This window comes from Salvia splendens, unplaced genomic scaffold, assembly GCF_004379255.2.
Source record: "Salvia splendens isolate huo1 unplaced genomic scaffold, SspV2 ctg1169, whole genome shotgun sequence".
Classification (NCBI taxonomy): Eukaryota; Viridiplantae; Streptophyta; class Magnoliopsida; order Lamiales; family Lamiaceae; genus Salvia; species Salvia splendens.
This window is the reverse complement of record NW_024598721.1, coordinates 53,072-73,755: the sequence shown is the minus strand read 5'-3', so window position 1 is coordinate 73,755 and position 20,684 is coordinate 53,072. Positions and strand designations below refer to the sequence as shown.

Genomic DNA, 20,684 nt, shown 5'->3' with positions numbered 1-20,684 from the left:
CACTAGATCACCACCAATCCTAAACTGCACACAAAAGATTTTCGAATCGTGTAAAACAACAAATATCAAGCACAAAGCAAAAATATTACCGATTCACTAATTAACAACTCCGAAACAGAAAGTTAATCAACAAACCGGATTAAAGTCGCACAAAGTACATGTACCTTTCTAAAGCCTTAGGAGAAGGTAGTCCGTCGATGCACAACTGAACTCGATATTAGTATGATGTTGTCCACTTTGAGTTCTCATGATTTGATTTTGAGACACTTTCCGAAAAGGTCTCATACTAATGAAGTTAGGGCAACCGGAGTATATATTATTTGCAACTTTACATACTCTCCTATGTGGGATGACTTGACCCAACATATATCAAATTTTTACCTGATGTGTTCAGCCAATCATAATTCAGAAAGAGAGAGAAAAAGTAATGAAAAAATATGTCCAAACCACTAAATATTTACTCGTGAAATCTTGAGATGAAGTATAAGTTAAATTAAATAAAAACTTGAATAATATAATTTGGTCATTGCTTCTAAGATATGTACTATTGAAGTCCTTATTAGGGTTGAGAGGTGGACAAGGTGGAAGCACTTTCACTCCTTGGATAATCGACATTTCAAGCAGGAGATATATCCACTGCAACAACATTAATCATCCAATTTTTTATAGTTTCATATTACTATATTGTAAGAACTTAATTTGTTGTTGGTGGAGAACATTAAGGTGTGAGAAGAGAGAGGGTGTGGTCATTTTAATTTACCAAATACTTGTTTCTTTTAGATTCCAATAGGGTACAGTGTACAGAGCAAGTTATGGAAAAGTAGTAAAATTTCAAAAGTCAACATAAAAACAAGGCTATTGAATTTGCAGTTTACAACATAAAATCTCATCTCTATATTCTCTACAGATACGGAGGGGAGACGACAACATTAAATAGTCACGTTACTTATTTTTTCTTATCATGAAATTGGAAAACCATAATTATTTTTGTGTATTTGGAATACATGTATGTTTCAAAATCACGTAGTCATGTTTGGCCCCAAAGTTAAAGATTTTTTGGGTTCGAATTGAAATATTTATGATATTGTGACTTAATTAATTATAATTAAATTATAAATTGATTAAAGTAGATTAAAGAAACGGCTCATTGGTCGGAGCCCATGTGACAATTAAAGTGTATACTACTCCCTCCGTCTCAAGGAAGATGATCCCTTCCTTGAGCGGCACGAGATTTTATGAAGCTTTATTTTGTGTGTTAAGTGGAGAGAGTAAATTAGGAGAGATGGAATAAAGTAGAGATAAAAGTTGTTTCCATTTTTAGTGATTGGTTATCTTGGTTGGGACAAACTAAAAATGAAAGTGAGTCATTTTCAATGGGACGGAGAGAGTATAAGCTTATCATCTTTGACATCCAATGTATTTCGCTAGTTTTCTTCCTACTTAATATGAGAATATGCATTGATACCATTACTCCATTAATGGTGAATTCAATTGCAAAATTAGATCAAATGTTGGAAATGAATAATGCAATAAGTAAGTTCTTTATGCCTATTATGTTTAACTACCGTAAATCTAAATTATAATTTGAACATTTATTTTGGCTACATATCATTAGAGGATTGACATGGATTGGCACTAAAAATTTGTCAGTTTTGATAGTTATATTGCAAATAAAAATTACATAATGATGATACAGAGTAAGTACATGTATAACTATGGGATATAAATTTAATGGTCAAATCCAATCACAATTGCATAAATTACTTTTCAGTTTTCTCCTTCTTTATTCTTTTTTTTGCTATTGGAATTAACTAGACACATCAAGTAGCTAACATGGTTGAATCACTAGACTTTTACTCTAACCATGATGGTGTTGATTTAGGAAATTTTAGTGACGGATTCTAGAGATATATCTACGTCAAAATTCGTTAATAAACCTCACTTTTTTTTGTAGCTTGGATCTAAACCTGTAAATGCTAATTTAATTCACACGAAAAATGAAATTAACATGAAAAGTGATAAAGGTGGAGACGACAAACCAGCATTCAACAAAAGATCATCGTTTTGTATTTACATTTTCATCTATGTTAGTAGTACTTTTTGTCGTCGTCACTCACAATAAGTAAACATTAATTTAACTGGAAATTACTCACGTGGGACACATTTTCACCAGAAAATAAAATATAGTAGTACTACAAACAAACACTATAAGAGCATCTCAAATGGCGGCGAGCGGGCCGACTAGCCGATTTCCGGCGCTCGCCGAACCATTAGAACCGGCGAGCGCCATTTCGGCGAAAAAATCGGCCAGCGCTGGCCGATTCGCGAGCGCTCGCAGCCATTGCAGGCTCAGGACCGGCGAGCGTTCGGCGAGCGAATTTAATTTAACTTTTTTTTAAAATTTTTGAAACACTATATATACGCGATTTGCACGTCATTTTCATTCATACCACTTGTTTTAACGAGTACTCTCTCTATCTTAATTTCTGTACGAGATCAGTAACGCGAAATGGAGAACAACAACGAAGGTACTCCAGTGACGAGCGGGTCTCAAACTCCCCCGGTACCCATGGGATGTGGATGGGGTCCGATGCCCGGGTACTACAACATGTACTCGTGGCAGCAGATGATGTCCGGGATGGGGTCCTGTTTTTTTTTAAATAATGTAATTTTTTAAAATTAATGTATTTTTTTAATGTAATTTTTTTTAAAATTAATGTATTTTTTTATTGTATTTTTTTTAATTTAAATAATATTATTGAATTTTCCCATATATGTGTCGTACATTTAATTCCGTATTTTGTGTGATTGTCAATTATTTGTTTTATATAATTAGGGGTGATGTGACTAGGCTATTGCTGGGCTATTTGCTTGTCCTGATGATGTGGCATGAGGATTTTTAGTGCTGATGATGTGGCAGAAGGAGTTTGTGGCTGGGCTATTGCTGGGCGAAAGCCACTGGATATGCCCTAAGATAGATTTATAATAAGGCCAGATATCTGTTATGTATTAATCCAATTTGTTTTCTGAAACCTACATAATTTCCTTTATTCTACCTATGTTTGACGTTATTTATTAGGATGTGAAATTTAACACTAATAGTTTGGTTTGAAACATCTTGTACTTACACACGTACTTGTGTTGAGTATTACAACATCTGATATTTTTCCTAGTAATTTTGAAGAGATGTTAATTGGCAGTGTTGCAAATAATTAAATGTGACCAAATAAGGTAGAATCATTTGTTTATTTATCATCAAAAAAATTGTTTTTTTAAGAGCGAAGGGGAAAAAGTGTGTGGACAATGAAATAAATATTGTGATATAAGAAAGTGAGGTGAGAGGTGCTATCAATGATGGTGGCTCCTCCAACTTTCGGTTTCTCGCCAATACATTAGACTTCCTACCAAACAATATATGCATAATTAGTGTAGACTTTATGGGGTCCATCTCATTTTCAAAAATTAAATTAAATTAAATATTTCACCAATAATAATATGATAATACTAACCAAATTAACATTTTTGCCTTTACTGATGAAAAAGAGTTATATGAATTTTACAAAATTGTAAATTCTTGTAATAGTACTAGTATAATTTATGCAAAATTTATAAATCATTGTTACAAACTTACGAGAGTTTAAAATTTTATGAAAATCCAAGTAAAGGTATTAATTAGTCTTTTTAATTCCTAAATTCTAATTTTTTCGTTTTCTAAATTTTTTTGGTTTGACTCGAGTGTGATGTTACTACCTCTCTAATTTTGAATGGTACGTATATTAATTTACACAACTAATTATTTCAGCCATGCCTATATTGCATTATTGTGGTCGCCCCCATGATTAGACTATCTGCCGTTGTCTTTCTTTATTTAATTTTTGGAACTTAATAATTTCGGAATTATTTTGATATTGCTCTGGGACTTGTGTGTATGATTTCTTGGGAACTCCACTATCTTGCTGCAAAAATTCAAGAAGTTGTGTACATAATTGTATGATGGATCAAACTTATTTTTTGCTGCTCAAGGATGGCTTATGATTGGTGATTTAGCCGTAAGGCTTGCCTGAATCTCTTTGGGTTTTGATTTGTAACTTTTGAAGTTGCATATGACACGAATTGAATTGAATCTCTTTCCCTGTACAGCTCTATAAATAATAGTATGAGATAGGACTGCAAGAAGAGAATGATAGCATGTTACATCTGCAAGAAGAGAATGAAGAAGACGACGATGAAGGCACCTCTAATTACTAAGTAGAAGACTTGCTGCAAAACCAAGAGGGATTAGCCATATAGGCTCAGGCTGGGGAGTTCACCTCCCAAATTCCAAAGTTATTAAAGCCTAATGAGCCTATTTTGTAGCGTCATTTTATCTGTGTAACGAATAGTAATAGCACTAGAATAGATTAGGAAACATGATATTTGGGAGAGAAAAAGAGCCACCAAATTTTTGATCAGTTCTTTGAACAGTAGTATAATTGTGTACGTATATGAAATATACAGAAGTTGAGCTTTAAACCACCTACCGATCCTAGAAGTCAAAATCCTTAAGAATCCATTAGCATATGGATCTTTATGACTAAACTGAAAAAATCAATGGCTGCAAATTTATGAGTTCAAATTTACTGCAGAGATTTACAAAAATGGGATTTCTGATTAGCTTTACACACATGGGGCTATGAACCATGTAAGCTGCACTGCATACACAAGAGATAGTTGCAGCATTCGCGTAACTTGCATGGAACGAGCATAAAGTATTCACATGATGGCACACTTCTCTTTCGATTTGGACTCCTGCTTAGTTGAGGAAGGCGTGTGTTTCCAGCTGTTGTGTGAAACCTGCAATGATATTGAGCTTAGAACAATACTTCCGCTATCAACTATTCAAAGTGTAAAACAATGCTCCATATTGATTGGATGGTGACTAGGATAGAAAGCCTCAACATAGACATGCTAGTATTTTGAAATCGAGTACATAGCAAGTTGGATAGGTGATGCAGAAAGCGTCTCATCCGTTAGACCATCAGCAGTGGGGCGCCCTAAGGCGCGCCCTATGGCGCGCCACGTCAGCATTTTTATCCTCCTCCTTCTCCACCTGCAGTGGGGCGCCCTAAAGCGCGCCCTATGGCGCGCCACATCATCAATTTTGTAATATTTACAAAATACATACGAATTAAAAAAAACTAAAATACATTTAAAATACGAATTTTAAAAACTTCATTCATTTAATAAAAATTAATACATTACAATGCGAAATAATAAAAAACGCAAACTCAGCGACGGCGGTTACGAGCCCACACTTCTTCAATCATGTCGCTCATGAGCTGCGCATGCTCCTGTTGGTTGCGCATTGAGGCCTGCCTAGATAAAACCTCATCGAAACCTAACGGTAACCCTCTATCGGGTGTCTCGGTCGATGTGCCGGCAGAGCTAGATGCACGGTCGTCGTCATTCCAATCGGTGATGCTTCCGCCTTCACTCTCGACTATCATGTTGTGCATGATTATGCACGCATATATGACATCGGCGATGACTTCCTTGTACCAGAAACGAGCCGGCCCTTTCACAATTGCCCACCGTGATTGGAGCACCCCAAATGCCCGCTCTACATCCTTCCGCGCCGCCTCTTGCTTTTGCGCAAATAAAACTCTCTTCTCACCAATCGGGCAGCTGACCGTCTTTAGGAAAACTGGCCACCGTGGGTAGATGCCGTCGGCCAAGTAGTACCCCATATGGTATTGGCCGGGCCGTTGCGGTTACATTGTTCGACCCGGCTACGCCGAAGTAAGCATGCTAGATCCAAAGCCGATAGTCAGCGACGGCTTCGAGGATCATCGTCGGGTGGCTGCCCTTGTATCCACTTGTGAATTGGCCTCTCCACGCCGTCGGACAGTTCTTCCACTGCCAGTGCATACAGTCGATGCTCCCGAGCATCCCAGGAAACCCGTGCGCCCTCTCGTGCATCTGCATCAGACCCTAGCAATCAGTGGCAGTCGGCTTGCGCAAATATGTGTCGCCATAGGCCTCTACTATCCCCCGACAAAAGTACTTCAGACACTCGCGGCCTGTAGTCTCCCCACAGTGGAGGTACTCGTCAAAAAGGTCCGCCGTGGTGCCGTATGCCAACTGACGAATAGCAGTCGTGCACTTTTGCAATGGTGTAAGGCCGGGTTTCCCGATGCCGTCCTCCCGAAACGTGAAGTATTCTTCACGTGAAGACAATGTACGAACAATGCTGAGAAAAAGGTACCTCGACATTCGAAACCGGCGGCGGAACACAGTCGGGCCCCAACGTGGTTGATCGGCAAAATAGTCTTCAACCAGACGCCTGTGAGCTTCCTCGTGGTTGCGTCGGACATACGTCCTATGTCGAATAGGACGATGGACTTGCTCAGCCGCCGCCTTCTCGCGCTGCATTTGCGAATAGCATGCCGCCATGGCCGCTTCAACGGCTGCATCTAATGCTTCGTCAATCGAACTACAGGAATCAGACGAACTAGAACTATTGGTGTCTTCGCCGGGATTCATTTTCGTTGGATGTTGAGAGAGAATATGTTGAGAGATAGTCGATATGTTCGTATGCACAACTGAATGAGAAACAAGATTTATATAAAAAAACGAAACCGCGTGCCATCGTCCGCGTGCCATCGTCCGCGGCCTTCACAATGGGGCGGACGATGTCGCGGACGATGGCCATCGTCCGCGGTTTAAGTTGCGCCTGAAGCATAGGCCACACACCCACAGTGGGGGCGGACGATGAATGGCGCGGACGATGCGCGCCATCGGGCGTGCCATCGTCCGCCCATTGCGGATGGCCTTACTTATGATTCAAAAAGTAGTGGAAAAAACAAAAAACACAGGTAAGAGTGAAATTTCCTTGATTCTCTATTGAATACAGGAAGAACTGGAGAAGGAAAAACAAAACCTAGCTTTTCATTTTATCAAAATCAACCATAAATACATACAGAAATCTCTGTATATACAAACTAAACAAGCCAAGCCCGTAAACTTAATCAAAAGACATAAATAACCCTAAACTGAAAGTAATCATCTTTTGGATAGGGTCATGAGTTTAGCTAAGTTCCATACAAATCAAACTATCAACCAGGCAGATCCTTTAGTTGGGCAGTGGACATTAGTCAGAGATTGGGAGACAGATGATTCTGGCAGTTAATAGTTAATATGACCCCCTTTTGGTTAAGAAAGTTTATACTAGCCTACATAGTCATTTAACATTATGGTTTTCCACCCATAGTTGTCCCATATCACAGAATCAAATCTAATAAAAGAAACTACTTGCTACAGGGAAGAATCTCAATCAGCAAACTATGGTTACTATTGACTTGTGCAATATTATCAGCCGTTTAACAAACCGTTAAGCACTAATTAACTAATATTTCAACAAAACTTCACCGAATTATCATTTAGAAGTGGATGAACAATTCCAGAAAATATGAGAACAATGCCACAGCACATTGATTGCTTCAAAACAACTACCTGAGGATCCGTGGCCAGCCCTGAATCACTAGCAACAGTTGGGTGTACTGATCGCTGAGGTTGTTGTTGCTCAAATTCCTGTTGTTGAAGAGCTATAGCCAATTGCAAATCAGAACTGCCAAACATAAAAAGCATAAAGTCATTCAAACAACATCAGAAATCAGAAATAGAATAATGAGATGATACATGTAGGCTAAAGATAGAAAAACCTCAGAATATTCCATCAAGTAGAAGGAAATTATATTAAGTAATGGCATGACAGCAGTAATTATCTTAATTGCTGCATGGAGTGGTGCTGAGTAATGGAGCAGCAGTTACTGATTAGTCGGAAATAAATGTGATATAGTAATATATTAGAATATTATTTACGTTTCTTTTAATTATTGTTATAATTAATTGCTGGAGTCTTGTTAATAGGCTAAACCTAATTTGCATGGGCTTGGGTCCATTACCATTAGTAGTTTCGTTGCTAGGTTTTCAGATTATAAGTATTTTGAAACAGCACTCTTGAAGTTGTATAGCTTCTTCAAGTTTGTTTGAGTTTCATCGTTTCTTCTTCACACAAACCCCCTTAACTCTTTCAATTTGTGAGATGGGCGCGGCACTGAAGAACCAAGTGGAAGAGATAGAGAATGATGTTGAATATTTGCAGGGCCGTATCGCAGAGATTCGAGCAAACCAGGCAGTGCTCGACGTCAAGGTTCGTGCCATATTGGCAAAGCTGTCGATCAGTGAAGCTTCTTTCAACGGCAATGATTCCGGGGGAGAGAACTTGCGGGAACATAAAACTTCACCGCCACAGCTATTCAAGAAGATAGATTTACCCACTTATGATCGCTTCAAGAAGATAGATTTACCCACTTTTGATCGCTTCAATGCCGAGGCGTGGCTCATCCAAGCTGAGCAGTTTTTTCTGGTGCACGAAATACCAGTGACAAACAGGGTGAAGTATGCCCTGGGAGCCATGTCGGGGCCAGCGGTTGCATGGATGCTATTGTTGTTGCGTCTACATCCCCAGCTTACCTGGCAACAATTCACGCAGGAGATATTGGTGCGTTTTGGCAATGTGTCTGCCTTCAATGAGTATGAGGCTCTTAAGAATACCACACAAACCGGCAGCCTGGAGCAATATATATCTGCATTCGAAAGTAACATGGCACGGCTTAAGGTATTTTCAGAAGCGGAATGTGTGGGGTACTTTTTAGCAGGATTGAAGAAGTCATTGCGTGCCCAGATGTATCCGATGATCAATAAATATTCAGTGGCAATCAAGGAGGCCCGGAAACTGGACCGCGCCACACAGCCTAATGTGTATGCATCATATCCTAATGTGTATGCATCATATCAGATGTAGATTGCGTCAATGCCAGCAGCATAGAGTCAGGTCTATAGTCTTTAGTTTATGTTTCTCATGTCATGTTATTTTAGTTTATATTTTCAAAGAGAGTGTAGTAGGATTAGTTTACGATTCATTGTTGAGTCCGAGTCTATGGTTGGTAATAAATACTATCTGGAGGTTAGAAAGAGAGTGTCAAAGTCTTGAGTTGTAGCAGGCCTCTTTGGAGGACTGAAGTTGCTGAATTTAGTTTGTTAAATTCCTGTTTCAGTTTGTCAAAAATTGAACATCTGGTATGCAATATATTTCCTGTTATTCATTCCATTGAATAGTCCGTGTACAACATATTCATTCAGTATTTTTGCTGCCCTGCTGATCGACTTCTAACACATCCACCCTTGTCCTACCCACCACCAAACCTTGCCACCAGTTTTTCCCTGTCCGCCTTTAACTGGCCACAATTCTACAGTGACATCCTAGCATACAGCCTCAAGACAGATGCCAAGGACATCTTCTCCCACCTAAATGCAGACTGCCATTTGAGGATACGAGCATGGCAATGGACGTACCTGATGAGCAGTCGGCATCTAGCGCCTTGAGGACAAGGCTGTTAGTGCGGAGGGAGGGAGCAATTGATAGCATGTGGTGCATAAGTTAATTAGTCAGATTATGATTTATAAACTAAGTTCTTTTTACTATTGTCGGATTTTTGTTAGTAGGCTAAGCCAATTTGCATGTGGATCCGTAAATAGGGCTTCATTGCTATGTTTTCAGTATCATAGATTGAGTATCTTGGGACATACTGTAGTGGCCTCTTTTGATGGGGCATTTTTTGTCAATTTCATCTCACCTTCCCACATACCTTAACACTACCAAAATGATATGAAAATACATGTCAAACTAGATACCATCCGATTCTCAAGTACTACTGATTTAACTAAATATTAGGAGTACTATCTTTCTAGTGATGTATAACAGTCGGAATCATTTCATCTGTTCCTATCAGTAAACTGAACAAAATAAGCTAGCTATCAATAAAGTTAGAAAAATTACTTGATATTGGAATTTGATTGAGCTACACAATCAATGCTAGCTATATAGTCCTGTAAAACAAAGTTGTGGCTTAGTGTAGTAGTCATACATTTCATAAACCAGAAATACGAGAACTACATACAGCCGTACAGGACATGGCATTCTGCTCATCCCAGGTCACGTTGGAAGGATCATCCATCTTGAAATCCTTAAAGTTTCCCATCACGTACACAGTATCACCATTCACCTAGTCGAAGGAGAGAATTACATGATATAAATCTCAAAAAGCAGACCAGAAAACCAAATGATGTCCTCTATACAAGAGTAAAGCCCATTTAATAGCCAGAGTGTATTTATGTATGTTTTTGGATACATTTCTCGAGACTACATTAAATTAGAGAAAGGGAGAGGGAGAAAAGAATAAACAATAAAATAAATATAAGAGTCTACACTTCATCTTAACAGCCTCTGGTTGTAATCTATCGTGGAAGTTCCAATATTAACATTATCAGAATAAAAATTTGCTTACTATTATGGAGAGAATTAACACACTGCTGAGCAGTCATGAAACTCTGAACTTAATAAAAGGTATATTACCATTTGTCAAGTTACACCTTGATTGTGGGGAGCTTTGAAAAAATATTATGACCATGGAAATTTGAAAAATAAAACTGCTGATAACCTCTCAACAATTTTTCAAAAATGTCACTGGATCAAAATTCCAACATTCGGTTTCTGACTTGGCAAGCCAGAGTCTCTCATGTAAATCCATTTTTAAAATTGGACACACATTTATATATAGATTCCAGCGTGCCAAATAAACTTTCATGACATTTTATAAAATTACTGCATAATAATCCTTGTTATACCTGTGATATTCCCATGAGTACCATAAATTACGTCATAAAGCTGAACAGTATACTCAATATTCTGTCTACTGAAGCTGAGACAGTTATATCTAAAGCATGTCCTCGTAAAAAATATCAATACATTCTGGAGAACACATGAAACAGCCTAGATGTTATCTAATTTCCATAACTGCATCAAGAGTGCTCCCTAATCACACCCATGATGTCAAAATTAGAAAGGCGGAGAAGTAATTTTATTCCACCAATAGATTATCTTCTTAGGGACTTTGATTGGCCAAGCACGATAATCACTTACATGCTTTTATATTATCCACTGAAATGAGACCATCAACTGTAAAATAATTAAATTAAAATATACACTAGACAAGATTCTTACCTCATTAAGTTTTTCCCATACTAAATCTGGCTGATTTATGTAACCTTGGTCTGTTGCCAATATATACAAGTCACCTTCATACTGCAAACAACCAAATATTAGCTTCAAAGCCAACACCAAAATAGCAAGACTAATTGTTAGTACTATTCTAAACCCAATGGAAAAAAGTAAAAAAAGAGAAACTACATATTTTAAATCTCAAAAGAAATGGAAAAAATTAAAATAGGAATTTTCTGATGTCTTATTGAACTCTAAAAAGAACATATAATTTTCATATAAAGTGCTACTTTGATTAGTCACTTACTTCAGGAAAATTTCGATTTTGGGGTTAACTTGGAAAGAAGGTTCCATAAAAGGGAACTATTTTGATTGGCGTTTTTCCATTTATAGAATACAAAAAATGAGATTGGCGTATTTAAGTTTAACATAGTTCATCAAAAAACGCGAATGTTGAGTTTGCCCATGTGGTTTGGTCGAAGGTCTTAGGTGATGTGTGATAGGCTTCAGCCTGAGTTCGAATTCTTTATTTTTTTACGAAATATTAAATTTAAACACGTCACTTTAAAAATGACAATGAGATTGGCGTATTTTCCATTTATAGAATATAGAAAAAATGGTTCCCTTTTATGGAACCTTCTTTTTTAAATTACTCCCCCCGGTCCCCATTAAATGTCTCATATTTCCTTATTTGGACTGTCTCCAATAAATGTCTCATTTCACTATTACTATTTATACTAAGTGGACCCCACATTTCACTAACTCATTCTACTCACGATTATTATAAAACTAATATATAAAAGTAGGGTCCACACTCTACTAACTTTTTTCACCCACTTTCTTTCACAAAGTCAAAACAATTTCTTAAAACTCGCACCGGTCAAATATGTGATATTTAATGGGGACTGACCCCAAAATCGAAATTTTTCCCTTACTTAAAGCGTCAGAAGTCTGATTTCATGTATATGCAAATACATGCACTAGATGATCCCCTCGCTAGGGTCAATGCATGACCTGGGATCCCTTATCTTAATTCAAAAGGTTCACGGATTTAGTAAATTCTCGTCCAATTGAAATTAGCTATAAAGACTAACCAACCATATTTTGTCTTCGGTGAGTTTTCCACGCAAGTGAGAAATAACACTAAGTAGAAAAGTAAGCTACTCCTAACTCCTAAGAAATGCCAGTATGATTGCCAATAGATAAACATATAAAATATAGGCATCATAACATACTAACCTTAAACATAGTGTTGAAGTGATTATTTCTGAAAAAAACACACAGCTCACGTTCCTTCACTTTATCTAGTAAGCAAAATAGGCTGCAAAGACAACCAACACTCAAATCCTTTGGAAGCCATAAAGGCCAGACAAAAAGAACCGCACAGCAGAATTTCATAAAACTTACCCATAAATAGTCAACTGACTAGCACTGTTCTTCATAAAGTTCCTGATTAGTTCTCCTAATAAGTACAATAAGGTAGATAAATTCATTAGCAAATGTACTGCACATGAAAACAAATACATAAAGCAACAAGGCAGATTCTAGCTTTATCCTCAATGGAAACAGTAAAAAGAATTAATCAATAAGAAAAAATCTGTCATTCACTCAGAGACTTAACCTTGTGTGATAGATATTCTCTCCATAGAGTCACCCTCATTAACACAACCACTATCCCCTTGTTTGGCAAGAACCATCTCACCCTCATAAATGGGCTCTTGATTTTGACAGACTGCAGTTCCTGATTCCATTATACACTCTTCCCCTTCGTACATCGGTTCACTAACATCAATACCTGAATTGAGGACAGGACTAAAGGTGTTATGTACTGGGCCACTTGATGATCCTAAATCTGCAGAAGCAGTCAAGAAGCTTGGTAATTCTCCAGCTGTACAATCATTTGTGCAATTACTTTGTTCATCCTGGTCTGAAGTGGAAGTGAATTTATTTTCAACATGTTCACTATTCCTGGGTTCATCATGACAGTGACTAGAAGATGAAGGAACTTCTTCTAAAGAGAGAGTTTCATCAACATGTTCACTATTCCCGGGTTCATCAACTGCACTTCCACAAGATCTTTTAAATTCATCATCATGTACAAAATTGTCACTGTCATTAGAAATTAATGCCCCATCCTTTACAGTTTCACCAGAAACATGATTTCCCACTGGTTCTGAACATATCAACACTTCAGACTTCCCCATATGTTCACTATCAGTATCTACAGCTACACCGGCCATTGCTGAACTAAGCATTTCAGTCTCTGATAACTTCAAGACTCTCAAGACTTCTCCTTCTTCTTCCATATCTCCCTTTTTCATACTTCGGGGTGAATCAGTGAAGGATTGGCTTCTTGAAAGACTAGGAGATGGAATTCCAAGAACAGCAGTTGTCGCAGCCACAAAATCTACACTGTCTTCTTCTAGATTCTCATTCTCTTCACACTCCATAGCTTGTGTTTCCAAAGAAACAAGCTCACTCATGAGAGAGTTATATGATTTTGAGCCAATAGCATCAGCAGTTTCAATATCCTGAAACATAGAAACAATCCAAAACATAAGTAGATGATCTTGAGATATATAGAAGATTGATTGGAAAGTTTATCTATCTTAGTGTGACACATCCTGATATTTCTTATCCTTTAAGTGTGGTGAGAAAATTATATGTCATTACTAGCTTTTGATCACTCGAGGGTGGTAGAGCATATTCTGTGCTACTTAAAGGGAGTGTGTGGCATGGAATCCCATATAGTGACCATGGTCTTAATAAGATTGATTTCATTTACTTAAAGGCATAAAGGGAGCACCTGGTATGGAATAGTTTATAGTGACCATGGTCATAATAAGATTGGATGTTTCTTAGATGCTGATTGGGTAGGGTCAAATGAATATCAAAGATCCACTTCATAATATTGTCTTTTTCTTGAGGTAATTTGATTTTGTGGAAAAGCAAGAAATAAAATGTGATTTCGTGCTCAAGAGCAGAGTAAGAAAAGCAAGCTATGACCAAATCAGTGCAAAATAGAATGGATACATCAATTTCTCAGTAAAGTGGGTTTGACATTCATAAGCTAGGTTGTAGTGTGATAATTAGATTGTACTTCAAATTGCATGTAACCTGATCTTTTTATGAGCAAACAAAACATATTGAGGTTGATATTAAGTTTGTTCATAAGAAGATTCAACAATGAATGATTTCTAGTGAGGATCAATGGGGAGACAGTCCTCTAAATGGGGTAAGAGCTGATAATCTATTATCTTTGTATCAAGCTAGGGATGATTAATATCCATGCTTCTAGTTTGAGAGGGACTGTAAGAATTGTACATACGGTAAATTTGTATTGGGTTTTTTAAATCATACAATTAATCGAAAATGTAGATGTATGTATGTGATAAAGAGAAGCATTCCATATGCAATTCTCAAATAAATTTTCAGTCTCTTGAGACACCATCTAACTAATGCTTTGGTAATATGTCATTTAGGGACTACGAGACTGAATCCCACGAGTTTACTCCGGCGGATCATACACACAGTGCCCAAAATAAAAACATTAGAAACTGAAAATTTCTTGCAGTGATAAGCCAAAAATTTGAAACCTGTGGATCAACAATCCATCCATGGTAAAGTGGGATATCCAGTAAATCAAATATTGCACATTCTGGAGTGAACTCAAAATCATCAATTCTGAAAATTCAGATATACATTTATCAGAATATATCTAGTAACATGTGATTATATATTAGTAGTGTTAACCTCTGAGATGTGAAAAATGAAAACCAGAAAACTATTAACAAGAAACCTAATCCACCTTCTGAATTTTATATTCACATCAATGCCAGTTGTGAGCCTAGGAAGTAAATCAATAGCATCAGTAATATTCTGCTGCTGATTCTTAACATAGCCAGCATCTTTGTTCTGTCACAACATTAACAAACTCACGTTAGCTGAGATCAAACAGGTCAGGTTTCGAAGAAATATGGGAATGTATGCAAAGGAAGATCATATTGTATGAACAATGCAAACTAATCTATTGATGAAAAAGGAGTGGACAAGAAAGAAATTACATCAATTTTACTGTTCGAATTAATCAACCGGTCAGCGACCAGAGAAAGCAATTTATCCTGCGAAACCTCTGGTGTATCCAGACTCAAACTCAAACTGTTCTTTAGGGAGAGAACATTACCTATTACATAAAAACAGTAATTGAGTTAGTAGGGGAGAAATTGCAGTCAACCAAGGTAACAATTGCATAAAAATGAGAACGGTTGTCACGATGGCATCAGTGCATTTGGTTGAATAACAAGACTCATACAGCATATATCACTATCAAATGTAAATACAAAACCTCATCCACTATGAAATTGTCAGTCTGCATAAATGCTACTAGAAGCCTAAAGGAAACTCAGTGCAGATTCAGATCACTAAGTACACAGCTGCAGCTAATCGAATTTGTTTCCTCTATATTGCCTAAAAAATTTCACTACACACAATTGATATAGCAATGCCTTGAAATTGTTACTGATACTCTTTATATCACTTTCTCCAACGTGGTATTGAAGAGCAATATCTACACTTTAAACATTCCATTGGTCAAAAACTCTTCAGTCTGTGTTACGCTTTTTGGTGCCATTCACATTATATCACAAAATAAATTCAACCATCTCAGATTCGTCCGAAAATGTTCAATTTGTTCCATGAAAGTCACCAAAAAAAGTAGATAGGTTTGGCAGCATTGATGGTGATATGAATAAAGAAAGCCCTAGATGTAGAAAGAAGGGCGTACATATAGAGAGGAGAGGGCAGGGGCCATTATTGTTTTGGAGAATGATGGGAGCTGTTCGGTCGAAGAATTCAATCACTTTGGTCTTGTACACAACCTCCTCCAGCGAGGTCAGCGGCGGCGTGGCGGAGGTCGATGGCGGCAATGTAGAAGAAGAATCCATATGGAAATGCTTCTGAATCTTGAACAAGTCTTTTTTGGGTGTAATAAAAACAAATGTCGAATTGCAGGAAAATAGAGGGCTTGCTCTCTCTCTTCTCCCGGGAAACTAAAATAACACTATAGTTAAATATTCCATTAATAATTATAATTATTCTTAAAATGTAATATTTCATCTATTTGAAGGTAGTAGAATTGTACTCCATATTTTTTTAATTCTGTTAAAATAATTGAATTATTTTCTTTTTTTTATAAAAAGCTTTATTCACTTTCATATTTATTGACTCTCTTATTCTCTCTTATTTAACCTTTAAACGTCATTTTCTTAAATCTTGTGCACATAATAAACGTCTAAACTATTTTAAGGGCGTACTTCATTATTCAATTTATTTTTATCTATTTCCTTTTACTTTTTTTTCCTTTTTAGAGATGGATACTGAGATTTTTTTTATATAATATGTCATCTTAACAAAGACGACAAGTATCATACTTATCATTAATTGAGTCAAATTCCTTAATATAGTACTCCACTCGTTCCATAATGGATGTCATATTTTTTTTAGTTCATCCCCTGAAGCATGTCACATTTCTTTTTTTGGAAAAAGCTATCTCTCTCACATTAATATAAATATATTATTTTATCTCTCCACTTAATACACAAAACAACATCTCCTAAAATTACGTGTCACTCATCAAGTATGTCATCTATTATGAAACGAGTAATATCAAGAGTGGTTCATCATTTTATTATCATATTATATAAAGTACAATATAAGTCTAACCTTTCACAAAATTAATACATTATTTTTTTAGAAAACATAGATTGCGGTGATTTGTATTACTCCCTCTGTCTCATTATAAGCGAGACGCATTAATCCTTTTAAGGTCGTCGCACTATAAGTGAGACATTTCATTTTATGGGCAAAAAACAACACTTTATTTATCTCTATCTACTTTATTTTACTCTTAAAAATATATGCTCAAAAAAATATCTCACATGTAATGAGACTGAGGGAGTATTAAATATTGAAAACACAAAATATGATTAATATTCAACATTTTTAAGTTATGATGACTACACTACCGAATTACTAATAACATGCCCAAGAAAGTATATCCAAACTTTCATATGTAAGCAAACGAACTCTGTAATTTAAACCACAGCACCCCTAAAGAACATACTAATATTGATAATATTTGTGCAAAACATACTGATAATATTTGTTGTAAACTTGTAATATGTTAATAATAATCCGATTCTAATAGCACCATTTCTGTCAAAGTAAACCATAAAGATTCAAAATTAAAGAATTGTGATGTCGACCAAATATAAAACAAAGATAATACTGAATATTTATTTCTGACCAAATATAACACAAAAATAATTCTTAAATTTTATTTGTTCCTTGCTCATTGGAATGTAATTTTTGACCAAATATGAAACAAGATAACTACTGAACTTGTTTGTTGTGTATTGCCGATGATCTCCAGAGTCCTGAGCCATTTATTTTAAGAAAATTGAAATAATGCCAAAATAGGCAAGAATATTTACGTGGTTTAGTAGTATCCATCCAAGAATATTTAAGAGTAGAAGCAACCCCCAACCCAACCGCTCTTGACACGATCCCCCTTCGCTCAACACACACACACACTATGAATGCCAAACTTCCAAGTTTTCCAAACATTTTGGCATCCAAACAAAGCTTAAAACACCGAATCACAGACCAAGAAAAAGAAAAAAAAGTGGGAAACATTCCCCAAAAAGCAACCTCCTGATTTTTGGCCTTCATTTATTCCCCACTCTTCTCTGACTCAAAACACAAGTCTCCATTAATTAAAACACCCTTTTCTCATTTTCTGAATTTTGTAGTATTTCAATTAGATGGGAACCATGGCAGCTGCGTTGCTCCTCCCATCAAAATCTCCATTAACAGATGAAAGAAACGCTTTATTTCTGCACAGAACAACAAGCAGACACAGAAAAAATATATCCATCTTCCCTGTAAGTTTTTTTTATTTTATTTTATTTTATTTGAATAGTGGATTTAGTTAATTATAAACTGAATTATATAGATTGTGTGATCATCGGTTAGGTTGCAAGATTATTTGGGCCGGCAATATTTGAGGCATCAAAGCTCAAAGTCCTGTTTTTAGGGGCAGAGAAAAAGCATCCAGGAAAGCATCCAAGAACATACACACTTACACACAGTGACATCACTTCCAAGCTCACTCTAGCCATCTCTCAAACCATTAACAATTCCCAGGTAATTACTATATTTAATTTTCCTTTTTATCGATCTTTTTTTATTTTTTTAAATATTTTGGAAAAACTATTTTTGAGCGGTCGGTCCACTTTGAAGATGGATGATGACTGGGATCTTCTAGATTTTTCTTTTTTTAATACTACGTCGCGTCTATTTTTGGCTTACTTATTTATGATGATTATCATAATTAGTTGCCCAATTTCACTAAAATTTATGAGCGAGACATATTATACTTATACAAGACGCAACGAAAAATGACACAACTATGTCAATAATCTAACTCAAATTGACTTGCACTACAAATTAAATATGTGAATTCAACCTATAATAATTTTTTTTCAATTTGTGTATTTTAAGGATACTATAGTAATTAATTAAATATATATGTTTAATAATTAGATTTGGTGGAATGAATATGTAAATTGTGGATGCAGTTGCAAGGATGGTACAACAAGTTACAAAGAGATGAAGTGGTGGCGGAGTGGAAGAAAATCAAAGGGAAGATGTCTCTCCACGTCCATTGTCACATTAGTGGTGGTCACTTCCTCTTAGACCTTTTCTCCAGGCTCAGATACTTCATTTTTTGCAAAGAACTTCCTGTGGTAATTAATTAATAACAACAATATAGCTATCATCATAATTTATAGTACATATGTTGATAGATCTCAACTCATATAACAAAGTATAAATATATATCATGAATAATTAGGTGTTGAAGGCTTTTGTGCATGGAGATGAGGACTTGTTCAAAAACTACCCGGAGCTACAAGAGTCTTTGGTTTGGGTGTATTTCCACTCAAACATTCCGGAATTCAACAAGGTCGAGTGCTGGGGCCCACTCAGGGACGCATCGTCCCCCTCCCACGACGGGGATGCTTTCTTTCAGGGCAATGATTATGGGTCGGGTTTCGATACCCTACAGCCTTGCCAAGAGGACTGCTCTTGTTGTTTTCCACCAATGAGCTTGATTCCATGGCCCCAGCATGCCCAAGTAATCGACGATCTTGCTGCCCCTTCCGAATCACTCGATGCCTCGCAAACTTATCCGTCCGGTGGTTCTTCTTGACTATGCTTGTTTTAATTAAAACTGTTATTGTGTGAATTATACATATGCAAATTGCATCTCTAGACTAGTGGCTCTATGTATATCATTATTTGTGTAGAGGCCTCCATGATGTTTTAGGGTTAAAAATATTAGTAGTACATAATGTGGTACCTAAAGCCAATTGGCGTACGTATTGTATTGATTGCGCAAATTGTTGGGTGTGAAAAAAATTTGTAATTTTAGGTTTAAGGCCGTGTTAGTTGGTTTGGAATGAAGAAAATATAAATTGGTTGTAATGTGTTTGGTTTATTGCATTGCAGCTGGATTTTAGGTATTTAGGTGTGTGGCCTTATTGGTTAGTTAATTGTCTCATTTGACCGTACTAGTTTTAGTTTTGGAGTGTTGTCAAATTTCTCTTTAATGTGCAATAATTTCTCAGTAGTTAATGTTCCTTCAATCTCAAAATTAATTAGTAGAGGCTGGTTGGAGTCACTTCAATCATGTAATGTAACGTTCGAAAATAAAAATTTCTATCAAACTCATCTTTGTTGAACTCAATTTTTGTCGTAGTTTTGCCTCGACAATTCATTTAGTTGTACACTACATGAATTTGAATTTATAAATTAATTTACATGTGCAGAATTGTGACCGGTCTAAATGATTTTACCTTACAGTTCGATCGTATAAAACCAAGGGAGTGTTTACTTGTGATAAGATAAATTGATAAACGAATTAATTGTTTTTAAGCTTATTTTACGATCTTATGATTCAAATAGTTAATTTTATGTTTTCACTTAATTCTATGCGCTAAAAGTAAAACACGCTCCATATAAAAAAAACAAAGCACGCGGCAAACAAACAAGAAATGCTTCTTTGACCTTTCAGTTTTTCCAAACCTTTTCTATTTAAGAAAATATAAGAATATGTGTAACCACAATAAATATATAGCACGGTAGAAACGTGAGAAAATTAAAAGCTACTTCAAGTGGTCAATTATTAGTTTTTGGTCAGCTGAAACTTTATTTATGTAATTCAATACTTTATATAATGAATCTAACTGCAATGTAGTACTATTAGTTACATTTATTAGGTGAGATAAAGTCACCAATATTTTTATGCTTAGTCTAACTTTAAATCATAAAATAGTGGCATAGTATTATGAAGAGAAAACAAAAGCAACTAAAAAGCCTTTGAAATCAAGGGCCGGGGGATAACAAGAGTAGTTTATATGGTGAAAAGCTCTTAGGATAAAATGTTTTCCCTCCAATCATTAGGCCCGAGATTATAATAATAATGAAGATAGAGAATATTTTTTATCCCTCTTATAAAAATTGT

General features: G+C 36.2%; 2 protein-coding genes across 7 annotated transcripts; one reads left to right on the top strand and one right to left on the bottom strand.

Annotated features, from left to right (window-relative positions):
• Window positions 1-4,415: 4,415 nt before the first annotated feature.
• Window positions 4,416-16,122, bottom strand: LOC121788877 (ubiquitin carboxyl-terminal hydrolase MINDY-1-like). Of its 6 annotated transcripts, none has more exons than XM_042187471.1 (12): window positions 15,885-16,122; window positions 15,166-15,284; window positions 14,910-15,016; window positions 14,698-14,785; window positions 12,723-13,632; window positions 12,509-12,563; window positions 12,341-12,422; window positions 11,105-11,185; window positions 10,002-10,106; window positions 9,881-9,930; window positions 7,492-7,606; window positions 4,416-4,833 (listed from the first exon to the last, which is right to left on the bottom strand). In XM_042187471.1, the coding sequence occupies exons 1-12, from the start codon at window positions 16,042-16,044 to the stop codon at window positions 4,753-4,755; spliced, it is 1,953 nt and encodes a 650-aa protein (XP_042043405.1). In that variant the 5' UTR covers window positions 16,045-16,122; the 3' UTR covers window positions 4,416-4,752. The 6 variants fall into 6 exon arrangements, 5 of the variants coding, with proteins under 5 accessions (XP_042043405.1, XP_042043406.1, XP_042043407.1 ...); XM_042187472.1 differs by lacking the exon at window positions 4,416-4,833 and adding an exon at window positions 4,896-5,116; XR_006047948.1 differs by lacking the exon at window positions 4,416-4,833 and adding an exon at window positions 7,944-8,627.
• A 1,539-nt stretch (window positions 16,123-17,661) lies between these two features.
• On the top strand, window positions 17,662-19,645 carry LOC121788883 (protein STAY-GREEN homolog, chloroplastic-like). The gene is made up of 4 exons (XM_042187479.1): window positions 17,662-18,042; window positions 18,134-18,304; window positions 18,739-18,906; window positions 19,014-19,645. Exons 1-4 carry the CDS (start codon window positions 17,923-17,925, stop codon window positions 19,368-19,370), a joined length of 816 nt encoding a protein of 271 aa, XP_042043413.1. The 5' UTR covers window positions 17,662-17,922; the 3' UTR covers window positions 19,371-19,645.
• The last annotated feature ends 1,039 nt before the right edge of the window (window positions 19,646-20,684 follow it).

Bases quoted from the DNA above. Each gene is read 5' to 3' on its own strand.
- LOC121788877 (XM_042187471.1), bottom strand. From the start codon at position 16,044: ATGGATTCTTCTTCTACATTGCCGCCATCGACCTCCGCCACGCCGCCG. The intron at 11,186-12,340 runs GTTAGTATGTTA...GGTTGTTTGCAG, and splicing joins ACTTCAACACTATGTTTAAG to TATGAAGGTGACTTGTATAT. The intron at 10,107-11,104 runs GTAAGAATCTTG...TCCTTCGACTAG, and splicing joins TATGGGAAAAACTTAATGAG to GTGAATGGTGATACTGTGTA.
- LOC121788883 (XM_042187479.1), top strand. From the start codon at position 17,923: ATGGGAACCATGGCAGCTGCGTTGCTCCTCCCATCAAAATCTCCATTA. The intron at 18,305-18,738 runs GTAATTACTATA...TTGTGGATGCAG, and splicing joins AAACCATTAACAATTCCCAG to TTGCAAGGATGGTACAACAA. The intron at 18,907-19,013 runs GTAATTAATTAA...ATGAATAATTAG, and splicing joins TTTGCAAAGAACTTCCTGTG to GTGTTGAAGGCTTTTGTGCA.